The sequence below is a fragment of the Phaethon aethereus genome (assembly GCF_964289735.1).
Source record: "Phaethon aethereus genome assembly, chromosome: 2".
NCBI lineage: Eukaryota > Metazoa > Chordata > Aves > Phaethontiformes > Phaethontidae > Phaethon > Phaethon aethereus.
Genome location: NC_138582.1, coordinates 10,845,075 through 10,867,917, shown reverse-complemented (window position 1 = coordinate 10,867,917; position 22,843 = coordinate 10,845,075). Strand labels below are relative to the sequence as shown.

The 22,843-nt window shown below is 46.6% G+C and overlaps 1 protein-coding gene across 2 annotated transcripts in view; it reads right to left on the bottom strand.

Moving 5' to 3' along the window:
• Nucleotides 1-15,114: 15,114 nt before the first annotated feature.
• Nucleotides 15,115-22,843, bottom strand: part of ASAP1 (ArfGAP with SH3 domain, ankyrin repeat and PH domain 1) — a gene marked incomplete at both ends in the record, with an annotated part of 142,254 nt that continues 134,525 nt past the window's right edge. For both annotated transcript variants that reach the window (XM_082014975.1, XM_082014976.1), the window contains 3 exons: nucleotides 15,115-15,189; nucleotides 17,147-17,269; nucleotides 22,007-22,509. In XM_082014975.1, coding sequence (XP_081871101.1) covers nucleotides 15,115-15,189; nucleotides 17,147-17,269; nucleotides 22,007-22,509 — 701 coding nt within the window. The remainder of the gene's footprint in view (nucleotides 15,190-17,146; nucleotides 17,270-22,006; nucleotides 22,510-22,843) is intronic.

Below are 22,843 nucleotides of genomic sequence, written 5' to 3'. Positions count from 1 at the left end.
CATCCGTTTAACCGCACCAGAGCAACGCCAGCCCTCTGAGTAAACTTTTCAAAGCTGCGCTAAGGCATTGTTTAATTTTGATCTCCAAGTGACACCCAGCCCCTCTGGGTGTGTTAGGGGTGGAAGAACATCCACTCCCAGGAGCTCCTCTCCGGCAGCGGGCGCAGGACCTAGCACAGCGGTTCCCAGAGGAGGGGCGAGAGCGGCCATGACTCTTGCTGTCCTCCTCTCCCTCAAACATATCACCCCCAAAGTCGAGCAGCCCTATGTCACCTCCACCAGCGGGGCCGAACATCTGAACCACCCCGCCACAAGTCCCTTCCCCAGCAACTCGGAATCCTTTTTTCATACGATTTTCCCCTCTACCAGCAAGTTTCCACCCTTTCCCACCAGTCTATTGCCCACTTTAACGTGCTCAAATAAACCTCTTTGCATGGGTCATGCTGCAACTGAAAACGATGCCAGGGTGTGAAATGAAAAACGGACCTGCAGAGAGCCAGACGAACTTAAGAGTTTTTCTTGCGATGTGAATTATTTCAGCGACTGGTTTATACTGCACCCCAGTCACAGCCACACAATTACAGCAGAGGACAGTAAACCACAGCTGGGGAAGCGTCTTGGGGGCACCTTTCTCTCCGAGGAAACGGCGGGCGGACCCGGGCCCCAGCGTGGGACACGGGCCACAGCCAAGGCTCTGACAACAAGTGACCTTAGCATGGTGCGACTGCTGACATGAGCAAGGACATTAAAGGTATGCGGTAAAAACGCTCCGGCTGCTGCTGGCATTTCACAGTGCTGGAAGCAGCACCGGCATTGGCACAAGGGTAGCGGCACCTGTACAGCTCCCTGCCGACTCGTGACCGAGCCCTACAGGGAGGAGAAGCTGCAAGGACAGGAGCGGGACAAGGCAACAGAAGTGCAAGCTGCAAACCTCTGCTTGCCTTGCCCAGCGTCAGGTGAATATTAATTCTCTGCTGGCTTGCACAGCCACAGATAGGCCGGTTCTTACTAATTTTAGCCTTTGACCAGTTTAAAACTACAGACATGCTATTTTCATGGTGTTTTTGTTTCCTCTTTCTTACAGGCTGTAAGCTGCCAGATGCACCCCGCGTGGTTGAGAAATTGGAGTTGTCCAAGGGGAGGTGGGAAACCTTTGTTAGAGGTAAGCAAATAAAAAATCGCACATTAAAACATGCTATTAAGCTCCAAGAACAAGTCTTGGAGGCAGACCAGCCAGCGGGCGCTGGGCTGGGGAAGGGAGCGAGGCCGCTGGCCTGGCTGCATTCTGGTCTGGAGCGTGGACCGTCCTCAAACCTTGCACACGTGCCAGCCCTCTGTGCCCTGCCGCCTCCCCCACGGCCACCATCTGCCCTCTTCTAGCCACGCTCCCTCCACCCTGTTTACACACCTTTGCTGCCCTTCCCCAAAATAACACCCACACCCCACACTCCCTCTCCCTGCCGCTGCGCCTCTCCCCCACACGTGCGAGCACCGTCCCCGGCCTCTGCGCCTCCTCTCGCCACCCTCCCGCGGAGGCGGCCAGCGGCCGAAGAGCTGAGCCTGCCCGCAACGGGCGGCAGCCCTGCCCGCGGAACGTGTGCGAAAACGTGGTGAAGTGAGGAAATGAGGGGGAGAGGAAGCGAGGGGGTGGAGGGAGAAGCCTGGAGTGAACGAAAATCAACAAATAACACACTGAAACTTGCCGAGCGCCAAGTGTGGGTACAAGGACACCGCGTTTACAAAACACTACGCAAAAGCATGTATTCTATGCAAACATACACCTAAGGTATGCTAGGGAACAAGACGCGTACAAGTACCGAAAGTAAAGAGGAGGCTCAAAACAAAAAGCCTAAGAGCTACTGCCCTACCGGCAGCCCGGGTAGCTCCTGTGGGGGCGAGCAGGGAGGAGTAAAACCATAGATTATGGCCTCGTTTTGGACACGCATCTTGCTGGATCCCAAAAGCCCAGCTGGCCGAAGTCCAAACGGACTGATGGTGTCTCACTAAGCATGGACGAACTTAGCAGTTAGACTGCATGTCCCTGCACGTTTTAATTTAGCTCAAGTAAAGCACTTTAAAGATTTTTTTTTTTTTAAAAAAGGAACTATTATTTCTAGAACAGCCAGACCAGAAGTCCAGCTCTGCTGTCCATTTCTGATGGAGCAGTAGTTCCTCAGTTAAGATTTCTCCCTGTCAGATGTAGCAGTGCAGGGACCTAGGAACACGAATCCCAGTTTTTCAGCCTATTATTTGTGCATTCCCGACCTGTAAAACCCTCCTTCCTTCTCTAGCCTTGCAGAGCAAGACTGGCAGTGCTGTGGTTTCAGTAACACGCCACAGAAGATCTTGGTTTTCTTCCTTAAAGGACAACAAACTTGACTTGAAGGAGCTGTACCAGAAGCCAGCCAATTTTGCCCTCTGAGAATTAGCCCGTGAAGCCCCAGCTCACGCTGCTGCCAAGTCACTGAGGCAAGTCTGGATATTAGGAAAAAATTTCTTTACTGAAAGAGTGGTCAAACATTGGAACAAGGCTGCCCAGGGAGGTAGTGGAGTCACCATCACTGGAGGTGTTAAAACATGTAGACGTGGCACTTCAGGACATGGTTTAGTGGGCGTGGTGGTGTTGGGTTGATGGTTGGACTTGATCATCTTAAAGGTCTTTTCCAACCTTAATGATTCTGTGATTCTAAGTCACTCCTCTAACCACTTACCCAGTCAGTTGGTTGTGTCCAAGTCGCTGCCACAGACGAGGTGAATGAGCGATTAACAGGTTAAATGGCGATCACAACAGGCACAGAAAATTGCCTAGCTTTGGTTGCATCTCATTTTCCTTCCCACGCATTTCAAACCAGCCTGTTCCACAGGGATCGCCGGCAGGAGAGGTTCACTTCCACACATAGTAAGACTGCCCGTGCCACTTTCATTTTAAAAGAATAACAAAGTGATCTGAGAGTTGTCTGTATGTTATTCCCCCAATTTGGCAGTGGAGGAGCCCAAACGTACACGCTCGGCGTGACACCGCTCCCTCTGAGGCTACGACGAGCGAGCACTCCTGGAAAGCAGTCAGTGCGTCCGCGCCATGGATTACAGTGATTGCTGCTGACAGGTTCTTCATGGTATCACAACAAATTAGGTCACAGATTAGATTTTCATAGCACAGATCACAACTAGTGTCTATATTTTTTTCTTAAATTGAAAGGGTTGTGACCAGGAGGTTTGACCTCAAGACTGGGAACAAGGCAGATGCGGGGGTAGGGTGGGGGTTCCTAATTCTGGCTGAGACAAAGACCATCTTAGTGAGACTCAGATAAAATACCTAGTTTGCTGCTGTAGTCAGAATATTTGGTATTTTCCCCTTTCTATCCAGAAAGCCTTTAAGAAATAGTTTGTCCACGAGATACCCTGGAGTAGATCTTACAGCATTTCTGCAAAGCAGATATCAAACCCACCATTTTATAAAAATTGCATTTTTGATGACAGAAAAGCAGCTTGCACCTTGTAAGAAACTGCTGGGAATGAAAAAACCAAAAGCTACCTATTAGACTTATCCCACCTAATACCACAAGGTCACACATACACATAGTCTGAGCATCTCTGGTGTAGAAAGATCTTAAAGGAATAAATGCACATGTGCAGTATTCAAAAACCAACAAAAAAACCAAAAAACAGAGGGGAAGAGTTTTAAAATATACGCAACAAGGACAGTAATAGAACTCGGGCACCAAAAGAAAATCCAAGCTGTATCAAGCTCCACACAGAGCAGAGCGGAACAAAGGTTTCCAACAGCCGAGTAACTGCAGACACCCTGCGAAGTGCTTTCTAGCCATTGCAAGATAGAGCCTGACTGCAGAGCTGAATTCCCTGCTCCACCAGCTGTATTCCAGCAGACTGCCAGCACTGCGCCCTGCTCCCAGCGCTCCCAGCCGCCGCCTCCCCCGGAGCCCTGCTGCTGCAGGGGAAAGACGGGGCCTGGAGCCTGGTTCAGCTCCTGGTGGGACCCTGCAGGTCTGCATGAGGGCAGTGATTCTGCAGATAAGCAAGCTCACAGACACGGAGAGCACTAAAGGAAAACCTAAACAAGATGATGGGGAAGACAGGTCTTGGACTGAGCTAACCTCAGAGACAGGCCATTCCAAGTCAGGGCTGAGAGCGCGCTGCGGGAATGACCTTCAGCTTACAGAAGCAGTCCTGATGGCCATGATGGGATGAGACTCCTGCATCTACTTTGCTTGGGCAGCCAGGAGACCCACACTGGCTCTCAGCTGGGCCTCTGGAACATGTATTTAGTCAACCAGAGCAGGCCAGTTTATACCCGCAGACGAAGGAACCTGCAGTCTCTAAGCAAGCTGTCGAGGCTGTTTGCAGGCAGAGGGCACAGCCTCTCTTCCTGCTCCCAGTGAAGCAAGAGGAGCACATGATGCTGTGCCTGTTCCCGTTTGCAGGTTTAGACAGGCCGGTGCTCAGTGCCCTCCTCTGCCTCTGACCAACGCGGCCAGCCCCATCCAGGTGCCAGCGTGGCTGGCCTGAGTCACCGCAGCTGTGACTCCAGCTCTAAAATGATCTCGCCCTTCACCTCGGCAAAAGTTTTTCACAGGAAATAAGCTTTTACTTTCAAAATACTTGTTCTTCTCCAACAAGCACAGGAAGTATCTCAGTCAAACATCAGACTTTATTCTTGTGAGCCACTATTTATGCTCCAATACCTTTGAGTAAAAAGAAATAGCAGTTAAGAGTGGCCATGCCCTCCCACAATCTACAGGCGGCTTTAAGCCTTTAACCACCCTCAGCTCATCAGCTTCTTCTACTGCTCCTGCCGGGCACGCTCACATTTAGAGGCACAGAATGCGGCCTAATTATTTTTCCCTCAAGCCTGAGCTGTGCCGATTTATGGAAAATCCATCGCACATGCTTGCTGAGCAGTCTGAACTATCGATCTCAGTTAGAGAAACGGATGTTCTAGACTTTATTGGAAATGTTTTTAAAAGTTCTTTTTGGTTCCTGCTGGATCCAAGCACTTCCTAGTCTCCATGCAGAGCACTGCCTCAGGCCTGGTCAGAAACTCCGTTGTGCCAGGGGTGCTTCTCCTGCTGAGCCACGGAGGAAAGCACACCGACGACCTCTGCTGTGCCCTGGGACAGCAAGTGACAACGGCTGTCGTAAAACGCGCTATAGAGGCCTCTCCGTCTGATCAGTGCTCAAAGCGAGCAAGAGCAAGCAGCAGGTAGGAACTGCTGCCTGCAACAGCAGCTCGAGAGCATCCTGCTGCCCGGACAGCCCAGGCTCCTGGTCCCTGCCGAGTGTGGAAGGCAGCAGGAGCCATGCAGCGAAGTGCTGCCTCTCACCAAGGCAGGCTGACCCCGAGCAGCCATTCCGTGCAGGGTTGAGCCCCAAAACAACCCAGGGTGCCTGTGTGCACCCAGGAGGGTCCCTCGGAGCTCACGCAGGCACCCTGAACGCTTCCTCCCTCCCCGCAGCGGCAGTACTGGCACCCTCGACACTGAGCAGGCGGCAGCCTGCCACTAGGCTCGGTTTCAGTCACCCGCCAAAACAAAGACGACGTTGCGCTTCCAACAAAATTCCACATCTCTTCGAAACAGTCCTCGGCGTGGGGTGCAGAGGTGGGGGTTGCTTTATTTCAATGAAAAAAAAGGGCCTCTTTTAGTCACACGCCTAACAAATAAAAGCTATGCTCCTCATGGCTTTCTGGGTCATGTATATTAAAGAATGACTTTGAGAAACAGGAGTTCCTTTTTAAATGGCAAAAGGGTAATGCTGCTCTAAACCATACAGCCAGTTAATCTTCATGGTTTAGGGGTTGCTCCGTGCTACTTCCTCTCTATTTCACCACTAATCCTTTTGAAACGCTACAACTTGCTTAAGAGAAAGGTAGTTTTCGCATACAGTCACGATCACAACCACACCACCGTCCCTGCCCAGACAAGGAAGTACCGGATCCCCCAAAGCAGAAGTGCTGGCCTCCTCCCCGGCCAGCCCACTGCATTTCTGGCTGCTGGGCTGAACTTTTAAATGTTTAGTCAGTACCCGGTGCAAGATTTGCGGGAACGAGGACGACTGAACAGTCTCCAGCCTGGCACCTGCCCGAGCATCAGGGTACAGAGCGATGCAACGCACCCGGCTCAGTGCCAGCCATCGCCGGCGGCGCCCGGCCCAGGGCGGCAGTAAGCTGCACCCACCGCGCACGGCACGCGGTACCAAACGCGGCCCTCCTGCCGACGCCGACCGCCAGGCTACTGCTGCTCGGCGCCAACCCGGCAGCTGCTGGAGGCCGCGCTGGAGGGCGCGGGGGCCGCCAGACCGCTCGCCGGATCCGGCACCTCCGGCCCCCGGTCCCAGGGCACGGAGGGTCTCCGGCCCCTGGCTCGCCACTCGCGCCCCTCGCAGGCACGAGCAAGGCCCCGGCGGGCCGGGCGGCCCCGCAGCCCCCGGGTACTGAGGGAAACTGAGGCGGCGGCTCCGGCCCGCGGGCCCGCGCAGGGCCGGGCGCGGCGCTCGCCGGCTCTGCCCGCGGCCCGACAGAAGGCCCGGCGCCGCGGGCAGCGGCCGGGGAGGGGCAGGGCTGCCCTGGGCGGCAGCGAGCAACCTCCGCCGACCCCGCGGGGCTGCGCCCTCCCGCCCTGGGGGGCAGCGGGGCGGGGGCGAGCTTTATCCCGGCCCCGCCTCGGGTCCTCCCTGGCTCCGCTCCGCCGATCCCCGCTTCCCTCAGGCGCCCACAGCCACCGCCCCTCAGTCGCCGCGGCAGGAGGGCGCCCGCCGGCAGCCGCCCCGCTCCCGCTCCCGCCGCGCCCCGGCCCGGCCCTCCCCGCTCCGCCCGCGGCGGGGGCGCGGGCAGCCTACCTGGGCGGGGGGCGGCCGGGGCTGCCGGGCGGCGGCGTCACGGCCGCAGGGTGGCTGCGGGCGGCGGGCGCGGTGCCGCATCGCTATAAAAGGAAGCGGCGCGGGGGGAGGGAGAGGCGGCCCCGGCCCCTCCGCCGCGCCCGGCCCCGGCGTCCGTCTGTGCCCCCCGCCCCTCCGAGGCCTCACCCCTGGCAGCCCCCGCGGGGCAGGTGGCGCGCGGGTGGGGGTCCCCTGCCCTCGGCAGCCGCGGAGGGCGGCCCGCCTGGCCGGGGGCAGCGGGGGCAGCAGGCCAGAGGCCTCAGCCCCCACCCGGGGTGGGGAGAGGGCCGCCTCAGGCGGACGGGCTGCTGCGGGCCGGCGTGCGCGGAGCACGCGACAAAGCAGAGCATGAGCGAGGCTGTGCGGAACCGGGAAGGTACCAGCGACGTGCGGGGGTACCCCGCAACGGTAAATGGGCGCGCACCAAAAGCAACCCGCTGCCACCGCCCGCTGGCTGGAGCGGGGCCGGCGCTGATGGCAGCTCCGGAGGCAGGTCTCGGGCCCTGCGCCAGCCAGCGCCTGGTTACCCGGCCCGGCAGCCGAACCACTGCAGTGCGACGCTGCGTTTAAGACTGGTCCTCCAAAACTGAACAAAAAACCCTCATCAAAGCTGATTTTTTTCTTTCAAACGCGAACAGCTCCTTCCATCTCTCGAGCGGTGCTCGGCCACCACAGCGGCTGCGACGTCCCTGAGGCACCCTGCTCAGTTTCTCCTCCATCTCGCATTGACGACTGATGGCATCTTGGTCACAGGAGGAGCGAGAGTCCCCCCCAGGACACGGGATGCCCATCCCCGTCTGCCCACCAGGAAGCTCTCCCTCCAGCAACAGATGCTGTTGTCCTCCCGCACCGTCAATCCCTTTCAGGAAGGAGCAGGGATTAGACGGGGGTAACGTGTCTTAAGGCAATTTCTCTAAAGGGCATTTTGCTGCCAGGCTTTACTGTCAGTTGCGGATGGGAGGCTGCGCTGCTGCAGCTCACCCTGCAGCCCCAGAGGGCCCAGGCCGTGGGCACGGGGCTCGCTGTGACGGCCACAATGGCTACAAGTCCCGTCTTCGGCACAAAGCAGATGGAGGCGTGGGCAGCAGTGAGGCCGGGGCGCTGAGAAGTGACGCAGGTAACGGGACCACTCTGTGCCGCCTTCTACATTCCACCAGGCAAGCAGCTAAAGCTATGGATCACGGGCAGACCACATGCCTGCTGTACAGAGAGGGAGGCGACGACCCCGGTCTAAATAAACACTGCCGGGGCTGCATTTTCCATGGAAAACATTTATGCAGAACACCGCCATGGGCAAGTGAGAGGAACAAAATCCTGCTCTCAAGGGTTTTGTAGTAGAGAGGGGTTTTCCAAATTTAATATTTTATTTTTCATCTCGGCTCACTCTGCATCCTGGCAGGGAAGGGGGAACAGAAGGCGTTTATTTGCTGCACCCGGCAGCATCTCAGACAGACTTGGCAGGAACACAGGTGCTGATTTAAAGGATGATCCTGAGCAAAATCCATCCCTAAATAAGGTGACCATTCCTGACCTGCTCCAAGGACACAGCCGGGGGGGGGGGGGGCCAGAACCACGTCTAACATGGACCTGGGCCTCACATGGGGCTGCTGCCAGGTACTGTCCGGGAGGACAGCAGCACCTCCTTGCTTACAGCCAAATGTTCCTGCTCGCTGGATGTTGGGCACAGAGCCTGCCCACACATCTGGTGCCTTCTGCTGCTTCACAGGGCCCAGCTACTACGGCAGGTACCTGAACAGTGCCGACCAGATGGTCTGACTGCCCTGCTGCCCTCCCTCCCCCATTATCGCTTGCTAAGATCTTGCTGCTTCTGCTGGACAAGGGACCTTCATAACCTTGAATCTCTGCATTACCTTGAGCTCTGAGGCGAGTATATGGCCCACCTATACACACTGCTCAGCGGAGAACTGCTGACTCTGTATGATTGATCTTCACATCAATAAGGGAGTCATTCATACTCTTTCAAAGGGGTCCAAGCTGTGGTTTCTGTTGCCCCCATTCCCGCTCTTCTCTTCCTCTTCTCTTCCTCTTCTCTTCCTCTTCTCTTCCTCTTCTCTTCCTCTTCTCTTCCTCTTCTCACACCTGCATCCTGTAGCACATGTAGAGTTCAGATTTGTTCTTGTACTCTGCAGAAGACACGGCCGTCCCCATCTTCCAGCATTTCTCAGTGTAAGTTTACTTCACATGAAGCTCAACGCTCCTTGCTCTCCAGATATCCGAGCTGCCAAACTTGTAAGAAGGCTCTGTGCATGCTATAGAGGCAGGTTTAGCATTTGTTCTCCTGTTTGTTTCTACAGAGGTTGGCCCAGTTCCTGTAGGGAGGATAGAGACTGAGGAAGATCCTGGATCACAAATCTGCTTCATACCCACACTTCTATCCACAGAGGTCAGAACTATTGCAATGGTCCTGGACTTGCTCCACAAGGCTTTTTTTCCAGCTCCTGGATGGGTTTCCATGCAATAAAAAGTCTTATCTGAAGTGAGAGCATGTGGCCAGCTGCAGCTCACTTACTGCTCAGCTACCTGGGGCTCTTGCTTTCCTAGCTAAAGCTACTAAAGTAGAGCTACAGCTCTGAATTAAAAAAATCTACAATGAATAAAGGTAAGGCTAGGACATGTGGATATGTAGGTCTAGAGCCAAGGATAGGGGATGGCTTGTAGTACGGACAGGTGATTACAGGCAGTATAATCTTTACTAATTTGAAAAAATGTCTGCTTTCATCTTCGAGGTGTCTCTGAAACAGTGTGTGGCTACTGGTGTCAGCAGGTCACTAAGGAAGTCTGCAGGCTCCAAGAGAAAACCATGGCAAAACCCCTGTTTAACCAACAAAACCAGCTGCTGACCTCTTCCATGCATGTTCAGCTCAAGAGGTGGCTTGTCTGTTTTCAGTCTGAAGTTCAGGAGCACGTGTTAATCCTTTCCGATAAGTAAGTTTTTGATTTTTATTTAAACACTAAGAACTCCAGCTCAGAGGTGTGTTGACACATATCTACCGTAGCAGGGAGAGATGAAAAACATTACTAAATGAGGTTTGAGAGCAGCTTCAGACTTAAGCTATTGCTCGTTACTCCTTAGTCTCGTAAGTTTACAGGCAGCTGTAGTAAGTTCTTCCTGTAGTATTCCCTGGGGAAGAGACTGGGGAAATTAATTAGTTACCAAAAGCCCAAGCCTAATGCTATTGCTTTGGACTGAACAAAGGTAAATACAATGAAATCACCTCTATCACAGCCATTCTGGAGCAGTCTAGTTTGAGTGTTCAAGGGCGATTCACCTACACAATGTGACTGTGAGAGAAAAATCAGATTTCTAAATTTCTGGTGGTAACTGAAGCACAAGAAACATCTTCAAGCCTTGGGGGAAAAATCCCATGGTGGAAAAGGACCTACGCCCACACCGCCTCTCCGTGAAATGCAACGAGCAGAAGGGGAGGGGATGTTTCTGATCAGACACTACAAGAACGAATACCAAACTGGTAGGAACTACAGACTAGTATTAACACTGGATTTAAAGTTCCAGGTAAGCTTAAAGCTCATTCAAAACATTCTTCAGGTGGTACAGCAACCAACCGATCAGCCTCTCCTCTGCTCTGACATGGTTAGCAGATATGACAGCTGTGACAAATTGTTCGTCCCCCATTATTATAAAAAAAGAGACCAGAGCAGACATCCGCCTCACTGCAGACAGGAGGATCTGTTCTGTAATTTACAGAGGAACAAGGCAAAGCCTGTACCCTGACACACTATCGTTTTTAGTGTTACTCGAACAGCAGCTGACGAGAACTAGTCAAGACTTGCAGGTTTTGTGCACGCCGCAGCACGGGGTGGGTGTAAGCCTAAGTACAAGTTGACAAACAGCACTTCGCTTATCTCAAGAAGAAACTTGAGCACTCTCTCAGCAGATGACTGAGCTGTAAATCATGTTATGTATAGCCCTAGAAGTATCATTAAGACAACTTGGAATAGTTAGATAAGAAATTTTTTGGCTTGCAGCTATATAGATGAAAACATTACAGTCCTGTGTGCATTACTGTATCCATCTGAAAAGCTTCCAGCTGTGTTTCAGAGGGGCTAAAGTGTCTCATAAAAGCACCCCCAGCAGCCTTAAACTCAAGTCTAGGTTGCAAAGTGGTCTGCAAGAATCCAAGGTCTGAAGCGAAACCTTTTTTACTTAGGGACGTTTGCTCCTCTGTCATACTCTGTTTTCTTGGCATGGGAGGATTACTGGTCTAGGATGTGAATGGCATGAAACCATCAATTTATATCACAGTAGAGTGTGGGGAAAGCAAAGTTTTTTGTTGATTCTCAGGTGAATTGTCATACAGAACTACAAAGTCTGGGGAGGGGGGAAGCATCTGAAAACGATTAAATAAATATTAAGGGCTGGAGCGTTTGGGTTTTGTTGGGCAGGGGGGAGCTATTTCTGAGTTTCACTGATTGGTATTTAAGACTTGCACCACTTTCACACTGGTTTTGGCTTGGTAATCGGTCTCTGTTCAACTACGAGCTTTTAAGTTTGCCAGGAAAAGGGTAGGAAGACTGAAACTTTGAACAACACAGGAGTCCTCTGGGCATGCGTTTGTCTTGGTCTCTTCTGCTCCAAACAGTGTATGAGATATCCACCTCAATTTTGACTCGCAAAAGGAAATCAGTACATGTCAGTGAAGAGCAAGTAATACATGTAGGACAGAGAACTGAGGATATGGGAATCAACAGATCTCTGAATGCTGTTACCTGCAGTACTGTGACAAGGTAGAAACTGACCAAGAGCAGAATATTTAACCAGACTGCTTCCCTTGCCCCGTCCATATTTCACACACCCCTCACCCCATATGTTTAGTCTAAGTAAATTTAAATTTTATAAGCCCAAAACTAACCCAGCAGAACATTCTATGACCAGCCCCGGCTGTGCCTGCACTGAGAACAACTCGGTGTTCAAGAAGCCGTCTTACCACAGCGGTCTCCAGCGCCCTGTGCCGGGGCAGTTACTATTTTTGATACAAACCAGATCTGGTAACTCCACTCCCGCTTTTTCTCTGGCTGCAGGATGTTCTCATTGCTTTCTACCAATTACTAGTGACTTGTTCTTTTTGCAGCAGTTTTGAGGGGAATGGGTCTTAAATGAGAAACTTCCAAGAACCGACTCAGGGAGGGAAGAAACAACCTCTGCAAGCTGGGTCAGAGCTGAAATTCTAAGCAGTAAAGTCACTCCAATCCAGGGAAGGTTCGTAGTGCTCGAGTCAGCTCGAGAGCTGCTGTCGGGTTTGCTAACGCTGCCCAGGGCAGAGGAAGGCGCGCTCGGGACGGGGCCATGCGGCGCGGTTCTTCTCAACCCGACGGGCCAGCGGTAGAAAACAAGGCACGCGGGGCAGGCTTTCCGTAGTAAAGGAAAGTTTACTTCAGTAAGTAAAGTTTTCCAGGTAAAGGCAATAGCATCCATATTTAACAGCTCTTAAAGAGATACACATTTGATTGCATGATATAAGGGGTGCTTTGTATTTAAGAGAAAACATTTCAAGTGTTTTAGTTCTGCCTGTTTGGAATCCAGACCACCTCCCTAGAAGATATTCCAGTTGACAAAAGGGCCTTGTTCAGATATCTGGGATCAACTGAATACATTTATTTAAAAGCAATTTTAAATATTAAAAAAGTAGAAATTAACACATACAGTACTCAAAAACTGTCACATTAAATACATGTGAATAGACATGTGTACTGATGTTTTACCTTAACATTCAATGAGAAGTCAAGATTTTAACTAGTGGCATGACCAGATCCGATTTCTGTACACGTTGATGTACTATGTAATAAAAAAATAAATAGCAACTGTTGTTCAAACAGTAAATAAGACATCATCTGCAGAGCATACCTCCCCCTCTGGGGGCACCTTCCCCTGCCCCTCCCCCCAACCCCGTATCAGCTCATTTTCCATAAAGATTTAGACTTTCCAAATACTATGTCATATACAAAATTGCAGACAGTGGCTCATTGAGTTCAGATATAATACTGTACTTAAACTCAATCAATATCATACATTTTCAGATTTCTTATGACCCACAATAAGCCAGCATAAACAGAGCTATTGTTCCCCAATGGAACTCATTTAATTTTATAAAATGCATATGTATACTATTTTAAAGAGCGTAGAAAAGAATAGACATTTGACTCTACATAATTTTACATGCCTAGGTTTTCTTTATATGATTTTCTTTTATCAGTTTATTTCAAGATCACTTAAAAATACAATTGACCGCAAAAGTGAATAGGTTTTGTTCTTTAATGCAACTTAAAACATTGTAGTAATGGATAAAATGGAATGCTAAATAAATGCTAAACCTGACTTCCTTTCCATAAAAAAAACAGAATAAAGTCTGAAATACTGGAGCTGGTAATACTGAAGATTAGATGCCAGCAGGCTCGTTCACTCATAGCGTAATTATTTTTTTTTTTATAAACTTATGTTGTAAATGCTAAAACCATTAACAGTTGATAAATGTTTTGCATTTTTTTCCATCTGGGGTTTGGACTGATATTTGTTTCTCTATTAACCACAAACAGAATTAAATATTCACTGACTACAGTCTTATAAAACTGAATTAAAAATGAAGGCCCTCAGAAAGTCTGAGATGTGCTTTTATGAAATGAAAATCTTTCCATGCAGCCAAGACAATCTGCTTGAAACAGCAGCACTAGGTACTGAAGCCAAAATAACACTTAAAGCAAGTAATACAAAAATACATATGAAAGTCATGGAACCTGCTACAGACAAACTATGGGGAAAACACAACTGCATTATGTTTCAAAAGTTAAAAAATAATGTTGAAAGTGACACAGGAACGGAAAGTTTCCAGTAATACATTTAAGTGTTTTCTGGCAATGCAACTTTATACCAACTTTCAAGAAACTTCAGGTCAAATGCAGTCTTCCAAAGACTTTCTTAGAAATTAGCTTTATAACAGTATGTCTCTTACTTGGTGCTCTGAATTAAGACTATCACAGTTACAGTTTAGTGTACTCTGCTAAAACCAGCCTGATACTTGTGATTTGAGTTCTATCATTAACAGCCTGATCAAATGCATGAGAGGTCATCTTAACTTCCACTTTTTAGAGCACTTAAAAATAATTTAAATTTATCCTTATATCACCACTGAAGAAATTTTATTTTAGGTAACTAACTTTTATCAAGGTTGAAGACAGCGGAAAAAAACCCCCACAAAATCATTTTTCAAAGAGCCAATTTAGCTTTGAACAAATACTGTTGCAAGCTCACATTAATCTGAATAGCAATTAAGTTAGAATGTTCTTTTCTTCAAATGTAGCTATATGACTACAGTACTACTTTTGTACAAAGGCAGGTTTCAAGTAAGCGTCTAAATGCATGCATAATGTCAACAGTTAACATTGTCTAGAAGTCCTTGGTTACTAAGAATTCAGTGAAAGAAACCAGCAAATTTCACATCTCTCTACTAAAGAACAATATGACTAATTTTCATTAAAATAAGTTTTCGAATGAAATAAATTTGTAACTTTTTATAGTGAGGTAATGTCACAGGGGAACTGCAATCACAGTTTGGCATAGGTCCACATAATATAAACATGAAATGCTGTATGCACGCCATAAAACAGTACTGTTATCTGTAAAGTCAGTGAATATTTGTCTTCGTAATTACACTGAACTGAGCACTATATTAAATAAATACCAAAGTGGGTTTCATAGCTGTAAACTGCATACACTTATAAACTGCAGACTGATTTGTAAATTGTCCAAAACCATTCACTCATTCTAACTTTCTGCTAATTGTATATCGAGAATACCGAGTTATTAGGAACAGTCATTTCTGTACAGTTACATGGTTGACGGAGACCACCTATGTTTGGAAAGCTGGCAGTTCATATGTATTTTTAACAGCATAGACAGAGATGTAAGTGCTAGATGCCGAGGATGGCTTCAACGAACCCAATAAGGCGTGCCAGGTTCCAAGGCTACCATAATACTGGCAAAGGCAGAATAACACAGTATATTTACAATACATAAAATTCAACCTCATGAGGTGAAACTTAAATGAATTCTTAATTTGTAACAGCAGCTATATATACAGTTGTGCACAGGATTACAGGGAGGCAGCAGCGTTCGCTTTTGCTAAAAAGCCCGTCTTGCATGAAGAATGTGCAATGCTCAAGTTTAGGATCTTTTGTTTGTTTTTACTAGTCTGACAGAATGTGCACAAAGGACACTGGAAAGACCCCTTTCCTCTCTGGCTGTCCTTCGATGTGGCCAATCTGCAACACAGGAGGAAAATGTCCATAAATACATACGTGTGTACAGATAAGAGTTCGTAGAATGCATTTACTTCATTCAAAAGCAGCAGAACTGCATGGATCCTACAGAGCATTTGCAAGTTCTTGGACAGATTAAAGCAGACCTTAGTTAACATTTGAATTTGTGTAACAGAACAAAAACAACCCCGTATAAACATATTATAAATAAGACAAATTAAGCCAACTAAATCTAAAGAGAACAGAACAACTACAATTGGATATGGAAACCTAGAAGAGCTACATAGACCACTGAATTTCAAGAATCTCACCAAAACAGAAGCCTTATTTCCTTTTGTCTGATATATCTTGCTGGTGCAAGTTAGTCTATGTCTTTCAAACCCATTCCTCTTAGTTAACTGAATAAATCCTAAACATTGCATTTGAGCGAGGTGTCTGCTACAGTTGTGAAGTTACTTACGATAATCTGCATGCTTCACTTACAAGCGATAAGGCCCAGCTATTTTCTCACCGAATTAGTATGATTCCTAATGATTTATGTGCATACTAGTGCTTAGTACGAATCACACTATCATCTGATTAAGTGTCCTTCATATATAACTTCTTACACATTTTCATAATAATCTTTTATAAAGAAGTAGCCAAGCAACTTCTAAAAAACCAAATAATAATGGCACCTTCTATGTGAACTTTACATGTTTAAAATGCATAATTGTAAACAACTGGAGCAGCAGTCTTGACTGAGCACATAACCCTCTTCTCATCCTGCTCCAGTGCTGCTCACTGCTTTCAGAATAATAGCGTACCTCCTTCCTCTTCCACAAGCTAACAAAATGAGAAGGGGAAACATGCAGGGCTGGCCATTTCCTCTCGTAGAGCCAAATTTTTGAAGCATATGAGTCAACAGCCCTCATTTCCCTTCTCAGAAACACTCAGACTGGAGCACTTCATGGAACTTGTCCGGCATGTACCCAGGGATCTTAAAAAGCCACTTCACAAAACAGATTCAGCAACTAATGCAACTATAATCAGGGGCTGAATGACATGGGTAATACACCAGCTTTTCACTGGACATGGCTCTTTTGATACCATCTTTTCCGCAGAAAATCTTCCACACTTAAATGATGAGTGAGAAAAACCAGGTAGCTAGAACCAATACAGCAAAGGTTGCGCCACACTTGGATTAGGAAATCATAGGCAGCTTTGCAATAAGCATTTGTTTTAATCAAAACAAAATCTGTCTCATTTTCCCCAGTAACAATTCTTCAGTAGGGAAGGAGGATGCGGCAGGGCTTAGGAGGCAAGAAGGGAGGGCTGGAGCCTTCAAGTGGGGCTGAGAAAAACCTGACATGGGCACTCAAGAACCAAAAGACGATATGCAGTCCAGAGTAGGGGGGAGTATGTTACAAACCAGTGGCGAGGGAGGGAAGAAGAGAAAGAAAATGTTAACTACCTCTCATTTAAGGAGGAAAAGGAGGAAAACCATCAGCTCACAGCACTAATTACAAATAGCTTTTCAGAATTCCAGCAACCCCTGTAGGTGTAACTTAAAATTTCAGGTGAAGAAAATTGCGTATCTCATTTTTCATGAAGACTGTAAGCATGCTAAATGGAGTAAAAATCACCACCTCTTCATTTAATGAAAGGCTAGCATACATTACAAAGAGTGACGTATGCAAATACATGTTGTTATGAGCCAGCAACAAAAAGCCAGACCTAGTCAGGATGGTTCTAGCAGAATCCCAGGACGAGACAGACCCTACCAGAGAACGGAGGACTTCTCTAATATGAGTTTAAGGGCTGGATGTTAGCTCAGGCAAAACAACTCCCCAGACCCAACAAAATAAAAAAAACATCACCCACAAACCAAAATAACAACCCCCCCCACCTTGTAAATAGAGGCTTTCCTTTAAGAGTTATTAAAAAGTTATGTGGAACTGTAACAGGAAAAGATACATACCCACCACTCTTGGTCCTCTTCACCGGTCACAATAATTACTTCTCCTTCAACAAACGTGAGCTCATCATCATTATCCGCCTGACAGTCATAAATGGTCTTCACTCGCCTAACCTTGTTTTTCCCCTAAAAATAGAGTCAAGTTTTAGATGAAGGACACGAGGAACAGCAAAAACATATATAAGGTATGCATTTTGCCCTTTAGTTAGATTTTATTTTACAAGAAGGTGAAGACTAGCAAATTGCCTTCCCTGCAATCGGGGACATAAAATCTAAAAACTCTGCTTCAACAAGGACCTTTAAACAACAAAAAAAATATTAGCTACGCAGGTGTAGGTTTTCCTTTTCTTAAGATTCAGAACTCCCAAGAGACTTTAACATGTAGTGCACAGCTTAAGTAACCTACGCTTCCTCCAGTAAAGAAAGTTTAAATAACATCTTTACATTGTTCCAGTTCACAAACACCCTCTTTTCTCCTTCAATACATATTTCATTAAAAAAACCACCATGAACAGAAAGTTAAATCCAGTCTCCCTCTGCATGTTACAAGAGAGGTAAGGGCTGAGGAAGATGCTGCATTGAAATCCCAGTATTCCTTACAGTTTTGGCTTTGGATCTAGTGCAAAAATACAGTCTATCCTTTGATTTTAGAACTGCTTATAGGACTGGAAATTATTTTTTGAATGATTTTTCAGCCAGTATGTTAGCAATTTCTTATGAAGAGAATCTTAATTTCAGATGGCAATACTATTTTGTAATAATTCACAATAGATACTCTCACAGCTCTACCATTCTGAGTCCAAGTATTTTCTAGGTCATACTTTGCTGCATGCTGCTAACTCATATGAAAAAGCCTGAGCCACGGACACCTTCCCGAACATATGTTTCTCACGGCAGGGAAAATGCTTCAAATTATTTTCCAATAGAGTAAGGAAGCAACATTCACAGCAAAACACTCCTGCTACTTTATATTCCTTTATTTTCATACCCACACTTCTTCAAAAACTACAGTTCCTTCTTTGAACAGAAGTGGTTAGATAATAAGAATGCAAAAAAACCAAGAGCAGCACAAGGAGATGAGAAGCAGAAGATCTATGACGGAGAATTCAGGAGGTTTAGAGGAATTTGAGCCAAAAGTAACGTCACAGAGGAAATTTCCTAGGGAGCCTTCTCTTTGCTATTACCTACCCACTTGAAATACCTCCATGTTTTGGCAAGAAAAATTCCCTGCAGATCAACAGCAGAAGACACACAGCAAAGAGCACTCACACTAAACTCAAGGTACAGAAAAATAACAATTATAGAGGGATCTAAGAGACAAAGCAGTTCACACAACAAGATCAGACCAAAAAAACCCAACATACTCAAGACAAATGAACTGAAATACCTGAAGTTCCTATGAGATCAAAGTTTTTTTTTACAGCACGGGTTTGCTGCAGTAAGAAGTTACTTCAAAGAACGCTTTCTATCTTTTTTAAACAAATTCATATAATTTGAACAAAAATCTCAACTATCACGAGGGATTGGAACTAAATATTAATGGGTATTTGGGGCCAGTCCCAGCTTTCAACTCCAGAGAACCTTTAGAAATTAAGAGCATTTCCAGTCAATCCTCCGTGATGAACGGAAGCATCTACTTCTCCCAGATAAAAATTGTCTTACTCAATAAAGAGACTAAAGAAAGTTAAATTCCTCTAAACTTAGAGAACTGTATGCAACTCAGCTTGTAAGAACACATGAAAAATGATGGCAACTGGTCCTGATCCTTCAGATAAGTACCACAGATGGCATTGTAATAATCTATTCCTTTCACTTAGGAGAGCAGTAGAAAGCAGAATTCAAGCCTGAGGTGTATTTAATCTTGTGAAAGTTTAAGAAAGGATGGATCTGAAGCAAGCATACATTTTCCAGAACACCGTTTGGGGCAGTGGGTTGTAAAGAAATAGAAACAATTCCAGGACATGCAATTTGTGACTTTAAAACAAATGTCACACCCTCCCCACCACAGAATCACAGAGTGGTAGGGGTTGGAAGGGACCTCTGAAGATCATCTGGTCCAACCCCCCTGCCAAGGCAGGATCACCCAGGGCAGGCTGCACAGGAACGTGTCCAGTCGGGTTTTGAAGGCCTCCAGAGAAGGAGACTCCACAACCTCTCTGGGCAGCCTGTTCCAGTGCTCTGTCACCCTCACAGTAAAGAAGTTCTTCCTCACGTTGAGGCATATCTTCCTGTGCTGCAGTTTGTGCCCATTGCCCCTCGTCCTGTCACTGGGCACTACTGAAAAGAGACTGGCTCCATCCTCCTGACAGCCACCCTTCAGATATTTATAGACATTGATAAGGTCCCCTCTCAGCCTTCTCTTCTCCAGACTAAACAGCCCCAGGTCTCTCAGCCTTTCCTCATATGAGAGATGTTCCAGTCCCTTAATCATCCTTGTAGTCCTCCGTTGGACTCTCCCCAAAAGTTCCCTGTCTCTCTTGAACTGGGGAGCCCAGAACTGGTCACAATACTCCAGATGAGGCCTCACCAGTGCAGAGTAGAGGGGGAGGATAACCTCTCTCGACCTGCTGGTCACACTCTTCTTAAAGCACCCCAGGATGCCATTGGCCACCAGGGCACATTGCTGTCCATGGAGAACTTATTGTCTACCAGGACTCCAAGGTCCTTCTCCATGGAGCTGCCTTCCAGCAGGTCAACCCCTAACCTGTACTGGTTGTTCCTCCCTAGGTGCAGAACTCTACACTTGTCCTTGTTAAATTGCATGAGGTTCCCCTCCGCCCAACTCTCCAGTCTGCCCAGATCCCGTTGAATGGCAGCACAGCCTCCTGGTGTATCACCCACTCCTCCCAGCTTTGTATCATCAGCAAATGTGCTGAGGGTACATTCCAACCCTTCGTCTAGGTCACTGATGACGATGTTTGTCCTGGTTTCAGCCAGGATAGAGCTGGTTTTCTTCCTATATCCAACTTCTTATATTAGTACTTACTAAGAAGAGACTTTTATGCTTAAGACTTAATAATCAGCTGCTATGGTCATTAATAATCCCTCCATGCTTTTATTTACATTCAACACTTTTTTTGTTTAAAAAGAAGTATTTCGTCTCCTTTATAGAAAACACACACACAAAAGAACACTCAAGTGCTTAGTGTGATTTCAGAAGCACTCAGAGCAAGTTTCACTTCTCTAAAAATATCCTTTCAAGTCCGTATATATAAACGGCATTGGTATTTTTTACTTAATAATTCTGAACAATTGATTTTCTAAAACTTCCAATTAAAAAAAAAACACCTGTGTCCATCTATTTAGTGGCAAAATAGTCACACCCAAGAGTGAAGTACCCACAAGTGCTAACAGCTGCTGTCACAGGTCATACTGTTGTGCTGTGATGTAGCATTTCACGTTTGTGCGGAGAGGATGAGAATGGAGACAAGATACATTTGAGAGGAATTCTTGCACATTATTACTTGAGCAAAAAAAGACTGCAGCGAACAAGAAGATTCACAAGTGTGCATGCAATGATGTGTAGAAAACTGGAAAGTAATTATCACAGATACATCATAATTTTGATCACTGCAAAAGAGTGGAACTATTTAATTTACTGCACATGTGAAAATGGCTGAATGCGGAGAACACTGAATTCTTCCTCAGAATTTTTCTGTACAAAGTAGGGTGAGAGTTTAAAAAAAACAACAACAAAACAAACAACTAACAGCTAATCTACTGTTTGCTTTCTTTCCTTCTTTAATAAAGTGACAAATAGCTGAGAATGTCCAGCATCATTTGCCTCCTTATATTTAAAAGTATATGAGTAAGCAAATCGTAGTTGCAGACACCTTTTGATCAGATCCCTGTAATGCTTTATTTAATCTCCCGAACACTCAGGAAGCTCAAGCAACAACCCTGTCATTCCCAGTTCAGATGGGAACTTGCAGACAAGTCCGTGACAGGAGCCAAGTGAGCCAAAGTGATGGCTTCAGAGAAAGAGCGTTCTTCCTCAGACAAGCACAAGAAGGGAGAAACTCACCCTCTGCTTTCACAACAACAGAAGTCTTACTTCCTTTTACATAAGTGCTTTGCACAGCCAATCTGACAAGGAATACCACCTCCTTTTTGATGTATTCTTAATGATGAAAATCTTAAGAGCACTCTGGAGTTTCATAAAATGATTTCAATATACATATGCATGAAGAATCAATCCTCTGTTGGACGGAAATTGCACTGGTTAGCAAGATGAACTGCAAGATGAATTGGGGGTTGAACAAGGAGACTTGGAATCTAGTTATAGTTCCAGCTCTGCTACTCCACACCATCCAGCAATGTCAGTATTGCCACTTCAGCAATGTATCTGAACCTTTGTTAACCACTTAAGTACACTGGCATTAAATGCTCATGACAGGAACACTTACTAGTTTGTCACAGCTGACTTGTACTTTAAATTTTTTATCTACTGACAATAAGTGCTAACATTCTTTCATAAGGATTACAAAAATCAAATATATATGTATTCTAGTAACCTAAGGCATGCAAAGCAGCGAGCAAAGACCAATTGATTCAGAAGTATGACTGGCACAGATAAAAATGCCCGAGTTCCCTAATAAATCTAACTACACCGTCACGCTCCCAGTACTAATGCTTTATGTTACTAGTATTTGTTTCAGCATGCCAGAGGCCTTGTAAACCCCCAGTGTTTGCTGAAGTTGCTTGGGAGCACAAAAAGAGGTCCTCATTCCCCATCCTAGCCCATAATGTTTTGGTGCATAGCTTTGCATGCATAGCTCAAGGGTGGGTTTTTTTGCACAGATAGTCCTACAGTAACTTCAAAGCCTTCCATGGATACTTTCAACTAGCTGGAATAATACCTACCATATTTATTTTCCTGGGAAGTGGTACAGGGGTTTCTGGCAGCGTATGTGTTATGTCATTAGACTCTTCAGATGGTTGCCTTTGGACGGTGTCTCTAGATTGTACGTTTGGAGAAAGATCTAAGGAGTGAGATTTTTGATTTGCCTCTGAGGGCTGAGGCTTCGGTGATGCTTCTCCACCTTGACTTTTAGCCAACAGCTCTCCTAGCTGAGGTTTTGGAGGAAGGTCCTTCATTTGCGGCTTTGGAGGTAAGTCTCCAAGTTGTGGTTTTGGTGGCAAGTCTCCTAGCTGAGGTTTTGGGGGTAGTTCTCCAGGCTTTGGGGGTAAGTCTCCCACTTGAGGTTTCTGAGTTAATTCCAGAGGCAGAGGCTTTGGGTGCAAGTCTCCAGGTTGTGGTTTCTGTGGTATATCGATGGACAGTGAGGGCTTCTGAAAGATTTCCGTGTGCTGATGGGATTTATCTATTGAAAGATGATGACTGGTTTCTATTTTTCTTAGTGCCACTAAAACAAAAGAGCATAACAATGTTTTTTTACAATTTCATTTTAATATTAAAGTACTTAGGCACATATCAAAACTGTAATTCTGTAAATGTCCACATGTTCACTGAGCCCCAATAACTGCCCATATGTCCTCCTAGTCCATGACAAATGCAAGATAATACAACTTTACGTAACCCTCTTTTGCTGAGGTCTCATTTCACGGCTCCTCTTGGAGGCCAGGAATGCTTAATCCAACAGCTCCTAGGTGTCAATTTATAGATTAACTACTTGAAATGAAATAAAGTGATTGGTTTTTGGACCTAAAAGAAAAAATATTAACTATAAGAAAAGACAT